The following is a 21381-nucleotide window of genomic DNA, read 5'->3' on the forward strand; positions in this document are numbered from 1 at the left end:
AAGAATACATCAGCGGTACCCGCAGTATACAGGATGGAGGCTGGTTTCTGAGAGAAGAATGCTAGGTCAGGAGCTCACGCTCGGAGGATGGAGGATGGGCGTCTCTGGGATGAGGAAGTGTTTCTCCCCAGAAATGGAATGGGTTTTGGGTTTCGCGGGACGGCCTCTCCCAGGCGGTTGTGTAGTCTATAGGTTAAGAGTAAATGAGTAAATTTAATTCAAAGCTGCTTGGGATAGACACAAATGGATCGTACATATACATGTAATGAGGACATGCCCGGAGCGAGAAGACTTGCAGTGTCCTTCTCACACCGGATCCTGCAGAATATAACCTGGAACAGGAAGCTGGCACTTTTAGGGTTAGTATTTACTGGTTGACTGATTATAGTTTTGGCGCCAGCTGCGGTTCCCATTCAAAATGCTGGAGAAACGTTCAGCTCTGTTCAATTGCATTGGACTCAGAGTAGTAATCCCACATTTTTCATGATGATTTGTTTAACAACAATCACAGGAAATATAACATCCCACTTGTGCATGTCTGCAACCCCCTGCCTTTCCCCATTATCTCCGCGCATGCAAGGCGTCCTCTGCAGCCAGGGATTCTGGGTAATCACGTGCAAATGAGCGCACTGTGTCGGATTTAAAACAATCTGAACTTGGGGACCTCCGAAGCAGGACCACGCTGGTTACAGCTTTGGGGACACCCCGAGTTGCCAGATACTTTAGTTGCCAGAGTTGTGTCAGATGGCCAGCGGGGTCCGTCCAATAGCAAGCCGCCACATCACCCCCCGACTTCCTGCTGATCTACGGGAACAAAGCCGATATCCTGACAGAGAGAGAATATACACTGACACCTAGAAGGGCCGGTGTCTCCGGACCAGGGGTTCTGGAGCGGAAACAGCACGGTTCCGGTCCGGAGGACCCTATGTTTGATCTCTAACAATTAAACTGCGGGGGGGGGGGGGGAGAGCAGTGGGGATTTCAGTGATGTCGACCTCCAAGGGGGGAAATAGGTGACATTGAAACGTTTCCATTTGAATGGAATCGTGAGATTCCGTTGGAGTCGCGACGTCTGACGCTAACGGTCGGTGAGTCTCGCTGCAGATCAGCGAGCGTTCACAGGTCTGGGGGTTGCTGCTTTCTCCAGCGCGGGGCAGGCCGTGTCACAGCAAACTGAACAGGAGTCTGATCGAGAAATGGGTCGAAACATTGTAAAAATAGCTAGCTGGAAATATATAAAATAGCTATTTTTAGCCGAGTTAATCACTTGCTGTTCTGTTTTGTATTGTCCCCGCTGTTCTCCGGCTGCTGCTCCCTTACTGCTCCATATGAACAAAATCTATTTATAGGGATATCTGTCAACAGAACATTCACTTCTAAAATCATTTTTTGAAGTCTTCATATGTCTCCTCTTAAATTGTTCTTGATCTGATCCTTTTCACCCTACAGCAAAGCCCTATAACTCCTTCCCACTTTGCAACATTATAAATGGAAGTACCGGCTCAGGAATGGGCAGACGTGACTGACATGTGCAGACCGTTTTAACCCTCAAAAGTGTCACATAGTGCCCGGTGCTCCGGCCGCAAGGACAAACTTCTTCGCTACTCCCCTTCCGGTCAGTAGCTTAATGCTGGTGAATACTGTCCCGTTCCTCCTCTGGGAACCAGTGAGGAGCACATTACCGGAGCGGGACACACATCGGTTTACACCTTGTGTACGAGTGATTCTGTGTGCATATCAGTGTCGGTATGTACTGTATCTCTGAGTTAAAGCTGCAGACCAAGCAATATCCTATGTGTGTGTGTGTGTGTTTTTTATTTTTTTTTAAATAAATCAGTTCTGTACTAGGAGAAAATATCTGTAGCATTTTTTTTAAACCCCTCAATGACATTTTTTAATGTACTATAGTGTAACAAGCAATTTGTGTTTCTATAGCAACCATTTACAAAGTCACATCCCCTTCCTCTTCTGAAACAGGCTCTGGCACAACCCTTTTTGAGCCCTGCCCTCTCTCTAGCAGTGCACCAATTGTATCTAGTGACTGCCTGGTCACATGATCTTCCCCACAGAACTTTGCATCTTTGGTCCTCTTCTGCTGCGCTGACAGCCATTTAGCGAACACCGGAGCCGAGTCTTCGCCGATCAGTCACAGGAGAACGGATCGATCGGCAACTTAGCTACTGTCGCGGCCGAGTTTATTTGAGCATTTGCCCGGTCTCGGCCGCGACAGTAACCTGGCGCGCGCCGGGATGTCCTGGGCGCGCGCCGAAGCCTCGGAGGAGAGGCCCGCCGATCGGGGCTTCCCCCTCTCCTCACCGGGTCCGCCGGGTCCCCCGGAACGTCCCGCCGCCGTCCTCACATCCGCGCGACACCAGGGCTCCCTCGGGGAGCCGTGGGCACGCGTACAGGCGGCACAGGCACCCGATGACGCGTGACCGCCGAGGGAGTGCGGCTCGCAAGCCGGGACATATCCCGGCTTGCGGAATGAGCCGCACTCGGATAAAGTGTGCCGCCTGTGTAATTACTTATCATTGTGTGGAGGGGACGGCAGCTTTAATGTGTGTCTGTATGTGCATATGTATCAGCGGCTTTGTGCTGTGGGGTTAAAGATTAGCGATGTTCGGCCGAGTCTGTGAATCGTGAAATTGAGCTCTTACCGTACACCCCAGAGAGGGCGCGTCACCATTGCAATGAATGTCCCTAACCCCCCCCCCAAGAGCCCGGAATATGGGCGTTGCTAGAGAAGAGAAGATGCTCGGCGAATCTCCTCCGAATGGTCACTGAGCGGCCGTTTTATTGGCGAGACCGCACATTGATGGCGGAAATGTGCGATTCTGAGAAACGTTTAGCCCTTGGATCTGGCATGCAGGGAAATGGAAGACCCTTCCGTTCCCCGTGATGGTTATGTCGCAATCAAGGAGCGGTCACGTGACTGCGATGTGCCGGAGGCATCGTGGCCTTGTGGTGACACCCCTCCCCCGCAATGAAAGGGTTAAAGTGAAGCAGTCGCAGTCAATTGGTGGTGGTCCGCAGATTCAAATGGTCCCTACAGAATGTACGCTTACCAAGTCTTTGCCCTGTCTACCTCCCCGGCAATAAGTGGGACCCCATTGGATTGAGGTGCGGTTAGAGTCGGAGAGCGGCCCTGCAATAAGTGAGACCCCATTGGATTGAGGTGCGGTTAGAGTCGGAGAGAGGCCCTGCAATAAGTGAGACCCCATTGGATTGAGGTGCGGTTAGAGTCGGTGAGCGGCTCTGCAATAAGTGAGACCCCATTGGATTGAGGTGCGGTTAGAGTCAGAGCGCGCCCTGCAATAAGTGGGACCCCATTGGATTGAGGTGCGGTTAGAGTGGGAGAGCGGCCCTGCAATAAGTGAGACCCCATTGGATTGAGGTGCGGTTAGAGTGGGAGGGCGTCCCTGCAATAAGTGAGACCCCATTGGATTGAGGTGCGGTTAGAGTCGGAGAGCGGCCCTGCAATAAGTGAGACCCCATTGGATTGAGGTGCGGTTAGAGTCAGAGAGCGGCCCTGCAATAAGTGAGACCCCATTGGATTGAGGTGCGGTTAGAGTGGGAGGGCGGCCCTGCAATAAGTAAGACCCCATTGGATTGAGGTGCGGTTAGAGTCGGAGGGCGGCCCTGCAATAAGTGAGACCCCATTGGATTGAGGTGCGGTTAGAGTGGGAGAGCGGCCCTGCAATAAGTGAGACCCCATTGGATTGAGGTGCGGTTAGAGTCGGAGAGCGGCCCTGCAATAAGTGAGACCCCATTGGATTGAGGTGCGGTTAGAGTGGGAGAGCGGCCCTGCAATAAGTGGGACCCCATTGGATTGAGGTGCGGTTAGAGTCAGAGGGCGGCCCTGCAATAAGTGAGACCCCATTGGATTGAGGTGCGGTTAGAGTGGGAGAGCGGCCCTGCAATAAGTGAGACCCCATTGGATTGAGGTGCGGTTAGAGTCGGAGAGCGGCCCTGCAATAAGTGAGACCCCATTGGATTGAGGTGCGGTTAGAGTCGGAGAGCGGCCCTGCAATAAGTGGGACCCCATTGGATTGAGGTGCGGTTAGAGTCAGAGAGCGGCCCTGCAATAAGTGAGACCCCATTGGGTTGAGGTGCGGTTAGAGTCGGAGGGCGGCCCTGCAATAAGTGAGACCCCATTGGGTTGAGGTGCGGTTAGAGTCGGAGGGCGGCCCTGCAATAAGTGAGACCCCATTGCGTTGAGGTGCGGTTAGAGTCGGAGGGCGGCCCTGCAATAAGTGAGACCCCATTGGATTGAGGTGCGGTTAGAGTCGGAGGGCGGCCCTGCAATAAGTGAGACCCCATTGGATTGAGGTGCGGTTAGAGTGGGAGAGCGGCCCTGCAATAAGTGAGACCCCATTGGATTGAGGTGCGGTTAGAGTCGGAGAGCGGCCCTGCAATAAGTGAGACCCCATTGGATTGAGGTGCGGTTAGAGTCGGAGGGCGGCCCTGCAATAAGTGAGACCCCATTGGATTGAGGTGCGGTTAGAGTGGGAGAGCGGCCCTGCAATAAGTGAGACCCCATTGGATTGAGGTGCGGTTAGAGTGGGAGAGCGGCCCTGCAATAAGTGAGACCCCATTGGGTTGAGGTGCGGTTAGAGTTGCAGAGCGGCCCTGCAATAAGTGAGACCCCATTGGATTGAGGTGCGGTTAGAGTGGGAGAGCGGCCCTGCAATAAGTGAGACCCCATTGGATTGAGGTGCGGTTAGAGTCGGAGAGCGGCCCTGCAATAAGTGAGACCCCATTGGATTGAGGTGCGGTTAGAGTCGGAGAGCGGCCCTGCAATAAGTGGGACCCCATTGGATTGAGGTGCGGTTAGAGTCAGAGAGCGGCCCTGCAATAAGTGAGACCCCATTGGATTGAGGTGCGGTTAGAGTCAGAGAGCGGCCCTGCAATAAGTGAGACCCCATTGGATTGAGGTGCGGTTAGAGTCGGTGGGTGGCCCTGCAATAAGTGAGACCCCATTGGATTGAGGTGCGGTTAGAGTCGGAGGGCGGCCCTGCAATAAGTGAGACCCCATTGGATTGAGGTGCGGTTAGAGTCGGAGAGCGGCCCTGCAATAAGTGAGACCCCATTGGACTGAGGTGCGGTTAGAGTCGGAGAGCGGCTCTGCAATAAGTGGGACCCCATTGGATTGAGGTGCGGTTAGAGTCGGAGAGCGGCCCTGCAATAAGTGAGACCCCATTGGATTGAGGTGCGGTTAGAGTGGGAGGGCGGCCCTGCAATAAGTGGGACCCCATTGGATTGAGGTGCGGTTAGAGTCGGAGGGCGGCCCTGCAATAAGTGAGACCCCATTGGGTTGAGGTGCGGTTAGAGTTGCAGAGCGGCCCTGCAATAAGTGAGACCCCATTGGATTGAGGTGCGGTTAGAGTGGGAGGGCGGCCCTGCAATAAGTGAGACCCCATTGGATTGAGGTGCGGTTAGAGTCGGAGAGCGGCCCTGCAATAAGTGGGACCCCATTGGATTGAGGTGCGGTTAGAGTCGCAGAGCGGCCCTGCAATAAGTGAGACCCCATTGGATTGAGGTGCGGTTAGAGTCGGGGGGTGGCCCTGCAATAAATGAGACCCCATTGGATTGAGGTGCGGTTAGAGTGGGAGGGCGGCCCTGCAATAAGTGGGACCCCATTGGATTGAGGTGCGGTTAGAGTGGGAGGGCGGCCCTGCAATAAGTGAGACCCCATTGGATTGAGGTGCGGTTAGAGTCGCAGAGCAGCCCTGCAATAAGTGGGACCCCATTGGATTGAGGTGCGGTTAGAGTCGGAGGGCGGCCCTGCAATAAGTGAGACCCCATTGGGTTGAGGTGCGGTTAGAGTTGCAGAGCGGCCCTGCAATAAGTGAGACCCCATTGGATTGAGGTGCGGTTAGAGTCGGAGAGCGGCCCTGCAATAAGTGAGACCCCATTGGATTGAGGTGCGGTTAGAGTCGGAGAGCGGCCCTGCAATAAGTGAGACCCCATTGGATTGAGGTGCGGTTAGAGTGGGAGAGCGGCCCTGCAATAAGTGAGACCCCATTGGATTGAGGTGCGGTTAGAGTCGGAGAGCGGCCCTGCAATAAGTGAGACCCCATTGGATTGAGGTGCGGTTAGAGTCGGAGGGCGGCCCTGCAATAAGTGAGACCCCATTGGGTTGAGGTGCGGTTAGAGTCGCAGAGCGGCCCTGCAATAAGTGAGACCCCATTGGATTGAGGTGCGGTTAGAGTGGGAGAGCGGCCCTGCAATAAGTGAGACCCCATTGGATTGAGGTGCGGTTAGAGTGGGAGAGCGGCTCTGCAATAAGTGAGACCCCATTGGATTGAGGTGCGGTTAGAGTCGGAGGGCGGCCCTGCAATAAGTGAGACCCCATTGGATTGAGGTGCGGTTAGAGTGGGAGAGCGGCCCTGCAATAAGTGAGACCCCATTGGATTGAGGTGCGGTTAGAGTCGGAGGGCGGCCCTGCAATAAGTGAGACCCCATTGGATTGAGGTGCGGTTAGAGTGGGAGAGCGGCCCTGCAATAAGTGAGACCCCATTGGGTTGAGGTGCGGTTAGAGTTGCAGAGCGGCCCTGCAATAAGTGAGACCCCATTGGATTGAGGTGCGGTTAGAGTGGGAGAGCGGCCCTGCAATAAGTGAGACCCCATTGGATTGAGGTGCGGTTAGAGTGGGAGGGCGGCCCTGCAATAAGTGAGACCCCATTGGATTGAGGTGCGGTTAGAGTCGGAGAGCGGCCCTGCAATAAGTGGGACCCCATTGGATTGAGGTGCGGTTAGAGTCGCAGAGCGGCCCTGCAATAAGTGAGACCCCATTGGATTGAGGTGCGGTTAGAGTCGGGGGGTGGCCCTGCAATAAATGAGACCCCATTGGATTGAGGTGCGGTTAGAGTGGGAGGGCGGCCCTGCAATAAGTGGGACCCCATTGGATTGAGGTGCGGTTAGAGTGGGAGGGCGGCCCTGCAATAAGTGAGACCCCATTGGATTGAGGTGCGGTTAGAGTCGCAGAGCGGCCCTGCAATAAGTGGGACCCCATTGGATTGAGGTGCGGTTAGAGTCGGAGGGCGGCCCTGCAATAAGTGAGACCCCATTGGGTTGAGGTGCGGTTAGAGTTGCAGAGCGGCCCTGCAATAAGTGAGACCCCATTGGATTGAGGTGCGGTTAGAGTCGGAGAGCGGCCCTGCAATAAGTGAGACCCCATTGGATTGAGGTGCGGTTAGAGTCGGAGAGCGGCCCTGCAATAAGTGAGACCCCATTGGATTGAGGTGCGGTTAGAGTGGGAGAGCGGCCCTGCAATAAGTGAGACCCCATTGGATTGAGGTGCGGTTAGAGTCGGAGAGCGGCCCTGCAATAAGTGAGACCCCATTGGATTGAGGTGCGGTTAGAGTCGGAGGGCGGCCCTGCAATAAGTGAGACCCCATTGGATTGAGGTGCGGTTAGAGTGGGAGAGCGGCCCTGCAATAAGTGAGACCCCATTGGATTGAGGTGCGGTTAGAGTCGGAGGGCGGCCCTGCAATAAGTGAGACCCCATTGGGTTGAGGTGCGGTTAGAGTTGCAGACCGGTCCTGCAATAAGTGAGACCCCATAGAATTGAGGTGCGGTTAGAGTCGCAGAGCGGCCCTGCAATAAGTGAGACCCCATTGGATTGAGGTGCGGTTAGAGTCGGAGAGCGGCTCTGCAATAAGTGAGACCCCATTGGATTGAGGTGCGGTTAGAGTCGGAGAGCGGCCCTACAATAAGTGAGACCCCATTGGATTGAGGTGCGGTTAGAGTCGCAGAGCGGCCCTGCAATAAGTGAGACCCCATTGGATTGAGGTGCGGTTAGAGTCGCAGAGCGCGCCCCTCTCCTGCTCCGGGGCTCTGAGTATTGCTACGCAGAACTCAGCCTTGTGTTAGTGACAAGAGCAACGTCAGTCTGTGAGGAATGGAAAGGTCAGCAGGCGAGGGGCGGTTTGGGGAGAGAGTGTGGGAAACATATTCTCTGGAGATAACCGTCAGGAAGAAGAAAGGAATAGTTTGGAATAAGAAGCAAATAGATGTTCTTTGGTGCTGGGAGAGCAGCGATGTCTAACTGTGGAGCAGCAAAGACTTCATGTTTCAAAGGGTCATTTCATCTCCAGCACTAAAGGGCCAAAGCAGGAATGAGGGCAGTATGTAAGAATTTGTTTTATTATTATATGTGGAATAAGAAAGTGATCATCTTGGGCTCTTACTAATGAAACTGTGATACTGCCGATCGGGGCACTAGCGCACGGAAACTCCTATTGACCGCAATGATCGTTTCTGAGCGACAGGCCCCAAATTAAATAGATGTGTGGAGATGGCAGCTACAATGTATTTACTGCAAACGCTTGTTCCAGTTAATCCTGCAAACAGGAGGGAAATCTCTGCCTTCCCCCGTAACATTCCCGAAAGATAAATATTTGTGTGGTCGGTACCAGAATGTGTAAATAACCAGAGACTTTGTTTCTTTAAAGGATCCTAAGTCAATTTACTGACATTCACGATCAACTACTAGCGAAGCAGGGGGTCTCCGGAGCGAAGCAGGGGGTCTCCGAAGCGAAGCAGGGGGTCTCCGGAGCGAAGCAGGAGGTCTCCGAAGCGAAGCAGGGGTCTCCGGAGCGAAGCAGGGGTCTCTGGAGTGAAGCAGGGGCTCTCCGGAGCGAAGCAGGGGGACTCCGGAGCGAGGCAGGGGGACTCCGGAGCAGGGGGTCTATATATATATATATATATATATAGTGAAACACTGCACGTGTGTGGTTTGTGTGATGTATTGATGTAAAAATGTCCAGGATTGTGTTTTATAAAGTTTTTTTCCCCTACGCTGGAGTCATGGCGCGGTCCCCTAATAGTGATTTGTGGTACCCCAACTTCTGGGCACCCCCAGGTTTTGAGATACCGGCTAAACAAAAGTTGCAATGTCATCTCGGGAGACGACGTTGAGACTTTCGATTGATGACGCGCAGCCATTTTTGACAATTCCTTTGTGATCACGATTATTAGCCACACCCTTATGATCTGATTGGTGCGGCATTGATCCTGGCACGCCGGGCACCCTCATCACGTTCCAGGTACTGTATGTCACGGGCACTTGTTTTCTACGGGCAGATCGCTCCGATGGAGCAGCCAGTCCAACCGAAACAGAAGGCGCAAGCGCCGGTCCCCCGGAACTGTAATGGTTAAATATCAATGATGGTAAAATTATAAGTAAACCCAAGGATTAGAAATCAATCTGCAGTCAGCAGACACAGCTCGACCAATCGGTGCCAAAGAACTGTATCGACCGTGCGCAGTCACATACTGTAGGTACCGGGCTATTGATCACATAAAAGGCCCACCATGAGTGGGAGATATTGATCCCCTGTTGTTCCAAGGCCCATCAATGTACATTTCCACATTGGAAAGCCAAGCGAATATTGGAACATTCTCACTTGTCCGTGTTTTATTGGGAACGAGACCTTTTTATGTCTTGTATTCTTCTGCCCGTCTAACATTGTAACATTGCCACTTATTGGTAGGTATGATCATCCACATCATATTAATCCCCATTAAGATATGTTTAGGATCCCCACATTCCACGTATTTGGGAGTCTAAACCGTGACAGCCATAAATAAGTCATTTTGTCTTGAAAAATATGCATTTTTAGTAAAATTCTAGGCAACGGGCAAATGATAGTATTGATTTGAAATGTAACAATGCACAAGGATATTCGATAATAATTTACATGTAATGTCAGGTGCCTATTGTGATATATAATGGCTGCAATATTAATAGCATGCTAATGGATACATGACGTGCAAAACTACTGTGATGAACTTGTAATAGCCTTCGCTGTAAATGGCAATAGCATCATACTTTGTAATTGGCACTGTTACCCCACCATGCACATTACAAAGCACTCACATCTATATTTATACACGACAAAAGAAATAACAGGTTAGAGAGAATATTATTGGTGCGCTATACCTGGGACAAGAACCCATTGGAGTCCGCTGTTAAAGTATTAATGTCCCTAAAGCTGCCCACTTGCATTTTTCTCTTGTAATACACACGTTGGAATCAATTTATTCTATGTATTATTTAGGAGGTCTAACATAATCTGCAGCTCAGCACATTGTTTCAGATGAAAGATGGAGAGGTACAATATACAGGAACTAAATGCGCAGTTAGACCCAGATACGATATGTACAGTGGTTCCAATGGCACAAGGATGTGCAGAGACTGTTGGGTTCTGTTGGGTAGTAGAGGGCAAACAGATACTTGTTTTGCTTGATGTGAGACCAGCAGTGACAATACATCAGCATCCATTCAGCTATTAGTTCCCAAAGGCAGATCCTATTATATGTACTGTAGGTCTCACGTCCTTGGTACTGCAGACTCCCCAAAGTGTTCACATGTTCAGCTTATGACTTTGGATTTGACTTCTACCACCTTAATGCTTAATATCTTACCACCATTGGCTTTATTCCACTCTTGCTTGTTGTGAGTAAAGTCTCTATACATGAACCATTAATGAGTGATCAAGGCTTGATAGTAAGGGTGATGTACTCAGTACTACAAATATTCATGAAGATTACATAAACCTGTTCAAAGTAATAAAAAAAATGTAATCATCAAAAACAAGAGCCTGTGTTTTAAAGGATGGACACAGGGGTGGAAGAAACTCCAGACATTCAGCTGGGTTATTAGGATGTTGGATATTGGTCATCCGGGGCTTGGGTGGGAGGTAAAGCAAATTGGACTGTAAACTAGCCAATTCAATATTGTACCATGTATGGAAAATGTATACATTTATAATGCCATAACTATATATATATATATATATGTGTGTGTGTGTGTGTGTGTGTGTGTATTTGTTTTCTTGCAATGTATTTTATTTTAATTTTATTGTGGATGTTCCATGTCGACTATATGTTTGGAAAATTGAATAAACCAAAAAATAAGAGCACTAGCTATACAGTATGTGACCTTCATGCATTTTTGTGTATCTTAAATTGTGTGATTTTTGACCCGCTCTGGACAGACATTCAGGAGGAGGATTAAAGTACTTTGGTACTACTTTTTATTTTATTTATCTAAATGTCTCTTCTTTGTAGTTAAAAATGTTAAAATAGTTTGTTTAAACATAAATGTGACAAACTATTTAAAAATCTCCCACAGGATTTGTCATTCATCTCATCAGACACCGTTCCAATCTTTGAAGTCACAGTTCCACCATTGCTACCAATAGATAGAACCGCATCCCATGATGGAAGGGTTGGGGCATTATTGTAGGGTTACCAACTTCTCATTCCCTCCTCTGTGTACGGTGCAGGCCACAGTTAAGCAGGAATGGACAGACAGTCCTCTTATTAGGGAACATTTTGCTATTCCCTTTCATTGGGACATTGCCTAGAAATTCGAGACAGTTCCCAACACTGCATCATTCACGATTTGCATCCTGAAGTATATCTTCCTCCATAGCGTGAACATCTGGAACACGCATTGTGTGCTCTGGGGTTCTGGAATGGCCGAGCAGTACATCAGCATAGTTGAGTTTGAATTGTTTGGCAGTATCTTTAGTTTGTAAACTTCCTGGGCAGGGACTTCCCCTTTCTCCTGGTATTAGTTTGTGTGTGATACAATTTGAAGCCACTGGTGGTTCTTTAGTTTGAAAAAGAAGGTTCCAAATATAATGTATTTGTTATTTCTAGGCCCTCTATTGTATCAAACGCCGCACCCCCTACATTTCACATTCCTTTTATTATAAATTAAATAATGCTGGGCACTCTCACTGGCTCTGGTTCTAAAGATAAATTGCATTTTTGTTTTGCTAGAACTTGATTAGTTTTGGACTATAAAAAACAGTGGAAACAAATCTTAAAGCTGCAGATAAAGCAACATCCTACATGTGTTTTTCGTTGTTGGTTTTTTTTTTTTACTAAATCAGTTCTGTACTATGAGAAAATACTTGTACCATTTAAAAAAAAATGTATTATAATGTAACAAGAATGTTTTGTTCCCATAGCAACCATTTACAAAGTCACATCCCCTTCCTCTTCTGAAACAGGCTCTGGCACACCCCTTTTTGAGCCCCTCCCTCTCTCTAGCAGTGCACCAATTGTATTAAGTGACTGCCTGGTCACATGTCAATGGCGTTGCGAGACCCCCACTCTTTCTTCCACACCTCCACCTCACTCCCTCCCACACTCCATCTCTCTCCCCCACACTTCTCTCCCCCACCACCACCCACTCCCAGCTCTAAGCTCTCCACCCCATACCTCCAGCTCTCTCTCTCCCACCCCCCACCTCTCTCTCCCACAACCCCACCTCTCTCTCTCCCACACCACCACCTCTCCCACACCTCTCTCCCCAACCCCACCTCTCTCTCCCCCACAACCCCACTCCTCCCACACCTCTCTCCCCAACCCCACCTCTGTCTCTCCCCCACAACCCCACCTCTTTGTCTCTATCGCTCTCTCCCCCACACCCCAACCTCTCTCTCATTCTTCCTCACACCCCCAACTCTCTTTCTTTCTCTCCCTCACCCCAAACTCTCTCCCCCCCCCACCTTTCTCTCCCTCTCCCACCCCCCCCCCCCCACCTCTCTCTCTCACCCCCCCCACCTCTCTCTCTCACACCCCGACCTCTCTCTCTCACATCCCCACATCTTTCTCCCCCACCCCCACCTCTCTATCTCTCTTTCTCTCTCCCTCACCCCCACCTCTCTCCCTCGCACCACTCCACCTGTCTCTCTCTCTCCCCCCACACCCACCTCTCTTCCTTTCTCTCTCCCTCACCCCCACCTCTCTCTCTATCTCTCTCTCTCTCTCTTTCTCTCTTCCTCACCCCTACCTCTCTCTCTTGCACGCCCCCACCTGTCTCTCTGTCTCCCTCTGTCTCTCTCTCCTCCCCCCCCCCACCTCTCGCTCTCTACTCAGCACCAGGCTGTACCATCACAAATAAAGCCATATATATATAATATTTAAAATAACAATGGATTACATTTCTGTCGTCTCTTTTTTTGTCTCCTCAGTCTCTGCAGAACAGATTGAACATCTCCACAAGCGCTTTAACTGTATAAGCGGGCACCAGCCAACCATCAGGTACTGCCCCCGTGTGCCGCCATCTTCTTTCTACCCTCAGGGAGGAGGCTTTGTAAGAAAGGGTTTCCTAAATGCAGGTGACACTTTTCCTAACCCCTGGCTGGGAAAGGGTTAAAGCAATGCTACATTTGTTGCACATATACAGTATGGGTGCGGAAAATACCCAGAGGTTCATCCCCAAGTTGATTATTCTTTTTTTCTCCTAATATCAACTGGGCAAACTTTTGCGTTTGGGAAAAAGTTAACATTTTGATAAAAATGTTTCCATAATGAAACAAAAACAAAACAATGAAGTTCCAGTAAAACCAAACATTGTAAGGAACCCCAACCCTCTCTAATAGCGTGTCTGAGATCAGATGCATTGTAAGGAACCCCAACCCTCTCTAATAGCGCGTCTGAGATCAGATGCATTGTAAGGAACCCCAACCCTCTCTAATAGCGCGTCTGAGATCAGATGCATTGTAAGGAACCCCAACCCTCTCTAATAGCACGTCTGAGATCAGATGCATTGTAAGGAACCCCAACCCTCTCTAATAGCACGTCTGAGATGAGATGCATTGTAAGGAACCCCAACCCTCTCTAATAGCGTGTCTGAGATCAGATGCATTGTAAGGAACCCCAACGCTCTCTAATAGCACGTCTGAGATCAGATGCATTGTAAGGAACCCCGACCCTCTCTAATAGCGCGTCTGAGATCAGATGCATTGTAAGGAACCCCAACCCTCTCTAATAGCGCGTCTGAGATCAGATGCATTGTAAGGAACCCCGACCCTCTCTAATAGCGCGTCTGAGATCATATGCATTGTAAGGAACCCCAACCCTCTCTAATAGCGTGTCTGAGATCAGATGCATTGTAAGGAACCCCAACCCTCTCTAATAGCGCGTCTGAGCTCAGATGCATTGTAAGGAACCCCAACCCTCTCTAATAGCGCGTCTGAGATCAGATGCATTGTAAGGAACCCCGACCCTCTCTAATAGCGCGTCTGAGATCAGATGCATTGTAAGGAACCCCGACCCTCTCTAATAGCGCGTCTGGGATCAGATGCATTGTAAGGAACCCCAACCCTCTCTAATAGCGCGTCTGAGATCAGATGCATTGTAAGGAACCCCGACCCTCTCTAATAGCGCGTCTGGGATCAGATGCATTGTAAGGAACCCCAACCCTCTCTAATAGCGCGTCTGAGATCAGATGCATTGTAAGGAACCCCGACCCTCTCTAATAGCGCGTCTGAGATCAGATGCATTGTAAATTCTTCTGTATTTGATACAATTGTCAAATTACCAAAAAATTGCAGTGAACCCTTTAGGGAGGCCTGGGGAACCGTTTAGGGAGGCCGGGGGAACCCTTTAGGGAGGCCTGGGGAACCGTTTAGGGAGGCCGGGGGAACCCTTTAGGGAGGCCTGGGGAACCCAGGGTTCCTGGGAACCGTGGTTGAAACGCACTGTGTTAGAGAGCGTGTCCTTTCCTGTAACAGACAATGATTCTTACAAGCCCGGAATGCTGTGTTCAAATGTTTCATTACATGTCGATTGTCTTGTGTTAGACCAGGCGCAGGAACACCACTTTTCTGAAGCCACTTTACCTTTGCAAATGAATATAGGATAGATCTGGACGATAATACAGAGATTTATTTTGTGTTGGCGCTCCTGAAATAGTTATTCACTTTATTGATCACTGGTGTTCCGTTTGCCGAGATACCAAATCTAGAAAAACAGGATGCCCAGGGATGGTTTAATATAGCCACAGAACGTTATTTACACATGTGTGTATGGCCTCTGGGTGGGCAAGTGTTTGTCAACCAAGTGTTTTCGTTACACGAGCCCACTCCGTCCTTATCAGAGAGCCAATAAAGATAAGGAAATGGCGAGAGATCGGGAGTGTTCTGCCCGTGCAAATGCTTGTTATAACATGTGACAATGGGGAGCAGCCGGAGCGATCGCACCCCCTCCCACGTCTCCACTCACCGCATTTACAGACCAACTTTAAATTATTATAATAATTATTATTATTTTAAAATATTAATAGGTGCGAGAAAAGGCGTTAGTCACCCAGATGTCACCCCTTAAACATGTCACTGTCATTGGGACACTTTGGTTCCGGCCCTTACTGCCCTCTCAGTTTCTCTTTAGAAATAATTGAATACATACAGTAGCTATATATCTGTGTATCAGGCGATCCTGGCAGGACGCTCCCGCCCCCCCCCCCCCTCCCCCTCCCCCAATAAGTGACTGCAACGCTAAATATGAAGCCATTTGGGAGCTGTGAGCCCCAGGCTGCGCTCAGCTGAGTAATGCATGCCGTGTAACCTCTGTGCCATGTGACACACGTATGTATTGTGACACACGTATGTATTGTGACACCCAGACAGCCCGAGCCCTGCAGCATAGAACAGGGGTGCCAGGGCCCTCCCCTGAGAATTAAATGCTGCGGTATATAGAGCCACACTAAGTATGATTACACTTCCAACCGTCTATACACTTTAATTCCTCTCCGTGCAGATAAGCACCTCCAGCAGTGAAAGGGTTAACATTTGCAGTTTGCTGTATGCGGGAAACATTTGACCAATAAAACATTTATTATTTTCGTTTTCAGCCCAATGGGTCAAAATCTATTTATTTATTGATTTTTTTCAAAACAATTTTGAATCCCCCTTAAAATAACGCTCGTTGCACCTTGTGAAAATGAATATGTATCGCGTCTCGTCGGCGAATTATGTTCTGTTCTGTTTGACCAATGACGGCAACATCATTATTTTGCAAACAAGACAGACGGTTTATCTGACGATTTGAAAGACTGACAAACAGTCTTATCACCAAAACCTTTTATTAACCGTGGAGTTGTTAAAAGTTGAAAACATGATTTAAACATACTTATACTCGTCTGATTTTCCTAAAATGTTGTCAATTCGGCCCATTCAAACACCCGAAAAATAGAAACACTGAATGCGACGGCGGATAGGAACCACGCGCCCCCCCCCCCCCCGTGTCTGTACGTATTCCTATCTGCTGTAAGACCTCACACCCTATGAGACCGTGGGGCGTTCTTTCGTATTTAGGAGCCTTATGTATATCCCAGGCATGTTTGAATTCCCTTACTGTATTAGCCCCCTACCACCTCTGCTGGGAAGCTATTCCACGGATCCACCACCCCTTCCGAGAAGAAGTGCTTCCTCACATTTCCTCCCACCCTCCCGCCTAAGAGCGCGACCTCCTGTTCTAGCGCGCCTCTGAAACATTAACTCTATTGCTGCTGTTCCCTTTCACCCTAACCAGGACTGCCGCCTTAAGCACATTGTCTGATACTCCAAAAAATAGGAGTGGTAACAAAGTATTTATCATTAAAAAGACACTATACATCTCTTTATTTAGTGGCTCTGATCAGGGAAGATTACCCCACAGGCAGACTAAGCGTGGGTTTAGGGCTGGATTACCTCACAGGCAGACTAAGCGCGGGTTTAGGGCTGGATTACCCCACAGGCAGACTGAGCGCGGGGTTTAGGGCCGGATTACCCCACAGGCAGACTAAGCGCTGGGTTTTGGGCCGGATTACCCCACAGGCAGACTAAGCGAGGGTTTAAGGCAGGATTACCCCACAGGCAGACTAAGCGCTGTGTTTAGGGCCGGATTACCCCACAGGCAGACTAAGCGAGGGTTTAAGGCAGGATTACCCCACAGGCAGACTAAGCGCTGGGTTTAGGGCCGGATTACCCCACAGGCAGACTAAACGCGGGGTTTAGGGCCGGATTACCCCACAGGCAGACTGAGCGCGGGGTTTAGGGCTGGATTACCCCACAGGCAGACTGAGCGCGGGGTTTAGGGCCGGATTACCCCACAGGCAGACTAAGCGCGGGGTTTAGGGCCGGATTACCCCACAGGCAGACTGAGCGCGGGGTTTAAGGCCGGATTACCCCACAGGCAGACTGAGCGCGGGGTTTAGGGCCGGATTACCTCACAGGCAGACAGAGCGCGGGGTTTAGGGTCGGATTACCCCACAGGCAGACTGAGCGCGGGGTTTAGGGCCGGATTACCCCACAGGCAGACTGAGCGTGGGGTTTAGGGCCGGATTACCCCACAGGCAGACTGAGCGCGGGGTTTAGGGCTGGATTACCCCACAGGCAGACTAAGCGCGGGGTTTAGGGCCGGATTACCCCACAGGCAGAGACTGAGCGCGAGGTTTAGGGCCGGATTACCCCACAGGCAGACTAAGCGCGGGGTTTAGGGTCGGATTACCCCACAGGCAGAGACTGAGCGCGGGGTTTAGGGCCGGATTACCCCACAGGCAGACTAAGCGCGGGGTTTAGGGCCGGATTACCCCACAGGCAGACTGAGCGCGGGGTTTAGGGCCGGATTACCCCACAGGCAGACTAAGCGCGGGGTTTAGGGCCGGATTACCCCATCAGGCAGACTGAGCGCGGGGTTTAGGGCCGGATTACCCCACAGGCAGACTGAGCGCGGGGTTTAGGGCCGGATTACCCCACAGGCAGACTGAGCGCGGGTTTAGGGCCAGATTACCCCACAGGCAGACTGAGCGCGGGGTTTAGGGCCGGATTACCCCACAGACAGATTGAGCGCGGGGTTTAGGGCCGGATTACCCCACAGACAGATTGAGCGCGGGGTTTAGGGCCGGATTACCCCACAGGCAGACTGAGCGTGGGGTTTAGGGCCGGATTACCCCACAGGCAGACTAAGCGCGGGGTTTAGGGCCGGATTACCCCATCAGGCAGACTGAGCGCGGGGTTTAGGGCTGGATTACCCCACAGGCAGACTGAGCGTGGGGTTTAGGGCCGGATTACCCCACAGGCAGACTGAGCGCGGGGTTTAGGGCCGGATTACCCCACAGGCAGACTAAGCGCGGGGTTTAGGGCCGGATTACCCCACAGGCAGACTAAGCGCGGGGTTTAGGGCCGGATTACCCCACAGGCAGACTAAGCGCGGGGTTTAGGGCCGGATTACCCCACAGGCAGACTAAGCGCGGGGTTTAGGGCCGGATTACCCCACAGGCAGACTGAGCGCGGGGTTTAGGGTCGGATTACCCCACAGGCAGACTGAGCGCGGGGTTTAGGGCCGGATTACCCCACAGGCAGACTGAGCGTGGGTTTTAGGGCCGGATTACCCCACAGGCAGACTGAGCGCGGGGTTTAGGGCCGGATTACCCCACAGACAGATTGAGCGCGGGGTTTAGGGCCGGATTACCCCACAGGCAGACTAAGCGCGGGGTTTAGGGCACCACAACAAATAAAAATGTTTTGTTTTTTTAAAGATTTGGGATTTGATATTGTCACTGTGGGAACACGCCCCACTACATAGGGAAGGACTATTTGGGGAAGGTCAGGCCGGGCCCGGTGACTGCAGGGAGGCCGGTGAGACTGTGTGGGGGGGAGGGGGGGTGAGACTGCGGTGTCCCCTAAACCTGCAGGACTCTTCCTCTCTCTGTCCCACGCCGGGCCCTCTGACTTTAGCACGCGGCGCCAGGCCTCACACTCATGCCTCCACGCGCCGGTAGCTGAGCCAAACTTACTTCGGGCGCGCCGACGTCAGAGGCCCCCACAGCCACCCTTGTCCCAGCTGTCCCCCCCTGTTGATGGCCCAGCATACAGTGCTTCCAATGCAGCAAGGGATTCTGAGAAATTATATGCAAATGAGCACACAGTGTCACCTTTTGCTTCAAATCCATTTTGACACGGACCCCTATAAGCTTATGCCTGCTGCATTACACAGCTATTCAGCACAGCCTGGGTTAGGTGCAGAGCCAGTAACCCTACTCACAGACAGATGTTTTGACCTTTTGGGTCTCACGAATGTGAGGTTGGTTATACTGGTTATACTGGTTATACTGGCTTTGCCAATTGAAACAGGGATAGGTTTCGACCACATCTAATAAGTTATGGTGGGTAAAAGAAGTGACAAGAACCATTTGTTGGGACGAGGGTTAATACACAGGTCTCTAGCTGGCCCACTTTTCACCTTCGCAAAGGTCCCTCAAATGAACTATATCTCCCCTCAAACCGTCCCCATAAACCACCTGTCACGGACAGCACACACGTGAGCACGTGACTTAGATATGCAACCAGGGTTATACACACGGCTACTCGGCCAACTCACCTTTCTCCTGCACAAGGAACTTTTAATGAGTTAATATTTACCCCTTACTCAATTGCAATCATGCAGTATCTATATGCTTCTACCACCCAAGCAATATGCTAAATATGTAAATTCATATACTGTATATCTGCCAGGGTCTCAGGTCCCTGTTTATTATAGAAAAAACGGTACCCTTTTGTACTTTTTTGTCCTATTCTTTGTGTCGTTTGTTGGCCGATTACATTATTTTGAGCTTTTCCAGAATAAAATGTATGTTTTAATTTGTATGCTGTAGTTGCTAGAGTATTAGTATTATTACTAGAGTATTCGTATTATTACTAGAGTATTAGTATTGAGCGTCACTTCCCCGAGATTCTGCTCTTTGTTAGTTTGTTACACACAAAGATGGCAGCACTTCCAGGAGATCCAGAAAGTGTCCTTCACACAGGCCTGGGTAAGGTTAGGTATTAGTTATGTATTGGTAAGCCTCAGTGCTGGTCCTGGCTGTCTGTCTGAGACATGCCAATACATGACTGCTTATTTTTGCAGTAATAAGTCTTATACAATTACTAAAACAAAACTAGTTTGCATCCATTTTTCGTGACTAAGGCGTGAGATGACAAGATTTGTTTTCGTCCGGGTTGTTGCCTGATGTAGAATAGGCAAAGCTGTGTAAGTTGTGTTAATATCCCATGAAAATAACTTGACATGTTTTCCCTCTTGTGCAGAATCACATTTCTTTCTCTCTCTGATTACTAGGAGAAGTCACCTTAATAGTATTTCAGACCTGGACCTGAATCCCATCAGATCGAAAATCATTAGTGCCTTTTTTGACAAACGGTAAGGTGGTAAATTGTGGGATATTGATCTCTCCACTCCTGTTTACAGAACTTGTATTTTAATTAACCTTGTATCAATTACAGAGCCCAAACTAGGATTTCCGTTCAATAGTTTCCTTGTTTCTGATCTCATTTCACAAGAACATACAATGTACAGATCAACACTTTCATACTGTCAAGATGTTGAGCACATTTAGGATTTGTCAATGAAGATATGCTGTTAAAAATCCCATAGAGGGGCGCATAAGAGCAGAAACAAAGACAGAATTAGGCAATTATCATACTCTTAAAATAAGGATGGATCACAGTGATCCCAAAGGTTCGCAACACCACAGAGGGTAAGACCCCAAGTAAAGGAGACACTCGTTATACGTCCCAGATGGTATAATGGAACGGAGTGTTTTCGGCTTACGTGATGAAAAAAGAAAGCCGAATCAGCTCTCCAAACGGTGCTCTCGTGGATATGCGTAACTGCAGCTTCCGGAGTTCGTCGTCATGAATCCTACGTCGCTGCATGTGACCTCACCGCGACGCGTTTCGTGTCAGAGCGACACTTCTTCAGGGGGACCCCCATTACACCATCTGGGACGTATAACGAGTGTTTCCATTTACTTGGGGTCTTACCCTCTGTGGTGTTGTGAACCTTTCGGATCACTGTGTTCCATCCTTATTTTAAGTGTGTTGTACATGTCCATAGTGTACGTATAAATTGTATTATAATTGCCTAATTCTGTCTTTGTTTCTTCTCTATTGGCCCCCTCTATGGTGTTTTTGCATTTGGATATTGCCCGCTGATCACGGGAGATTGGGAGCTGCAGGGAGAGTTATACAGACAGTGAAGAGATAGGAGTATAAGGACAGCGCTAGGAGTATAAGGGCAGCGCTAGGAGTATAAGGGCAGCGCTAGGAGTATAAGGGCAGCGCTAGGAGTATAAGGGCAGCGCTAGGAGTATAAGGGCAGCGCTAGGAGTATAAGGACAGAGCTAGGAGTATAAGGACAGCGCTAGGAGTATAAGGGCAGCGCTAGGAGTATAAGGACAGCGCTAGGAGTATAAGGACAGCGCTAGGAGTATAAGGACAGAGCTAGGAGTATAAGGACAGCGCTAGGAGTATAAGGGCAGCGCTAGGAGTATAAGGACAGAGCTAGGAGTATAAGGGCAGCGTTAGGAGTATAAGGGCAGCGCTAGGAGTATAAGGGCAGCGCTAGGAGTATAAGGGCAGCGCTAGGAGTATAAGGACAGCGCTAGGAGTATAAGGACAGCGCTAGGAGTATAAGGACAGCGCTAGGAGTATAAGAGCAGCGCTAGGAGTATAAGGGCAGCGCTAGGAGTATAAGGGCAGCGCTAGGAGTATAAGGACTGTGCTAGGAGTATAAGGACAGCGCTAGGAGTATAAG

At 50.0% G+C, this 21381-nt stretch overlaps 1 protein-coding gene across 1 annotated transcript in view; it reads left to right on the top strand.

The window, feature by feature from the left end:
• Nucleotides 1–21381, top strand: part of TESC (tescalcin) — a 56096-nt gene that overhangs the window by 22808 nt on the left and 11907 nt on the right. Inside the window, exons 2-3 of the mRNA XM_075568108.1 lie at nt 12996–13065; nt 19906–19986. Coding sequence (XP_075424223.1) covers nt 12996–13065; nt 19906–19986 — 151 coding nt within the window. The remainder of the gene's footprint in view (nt 1–12995; nt 13066–19905; nt 19987–21381) is intronic.

The sequence above is a fragment of the Ascaphus truei genome, chromosome 13 (genome assembly GCF_040206685.1).
Source record: "Ascaphus truei isolate aAscTru1 chromosome 13, aAscTru1.hap1, whole genome shotgun sequence".
NCBI classification, from domain to species: Eukaryota; Metazoa; Chordata; class Amphibia; order Anura; family Ascaphidae; genus Ascaphus; species Ascaphus truei.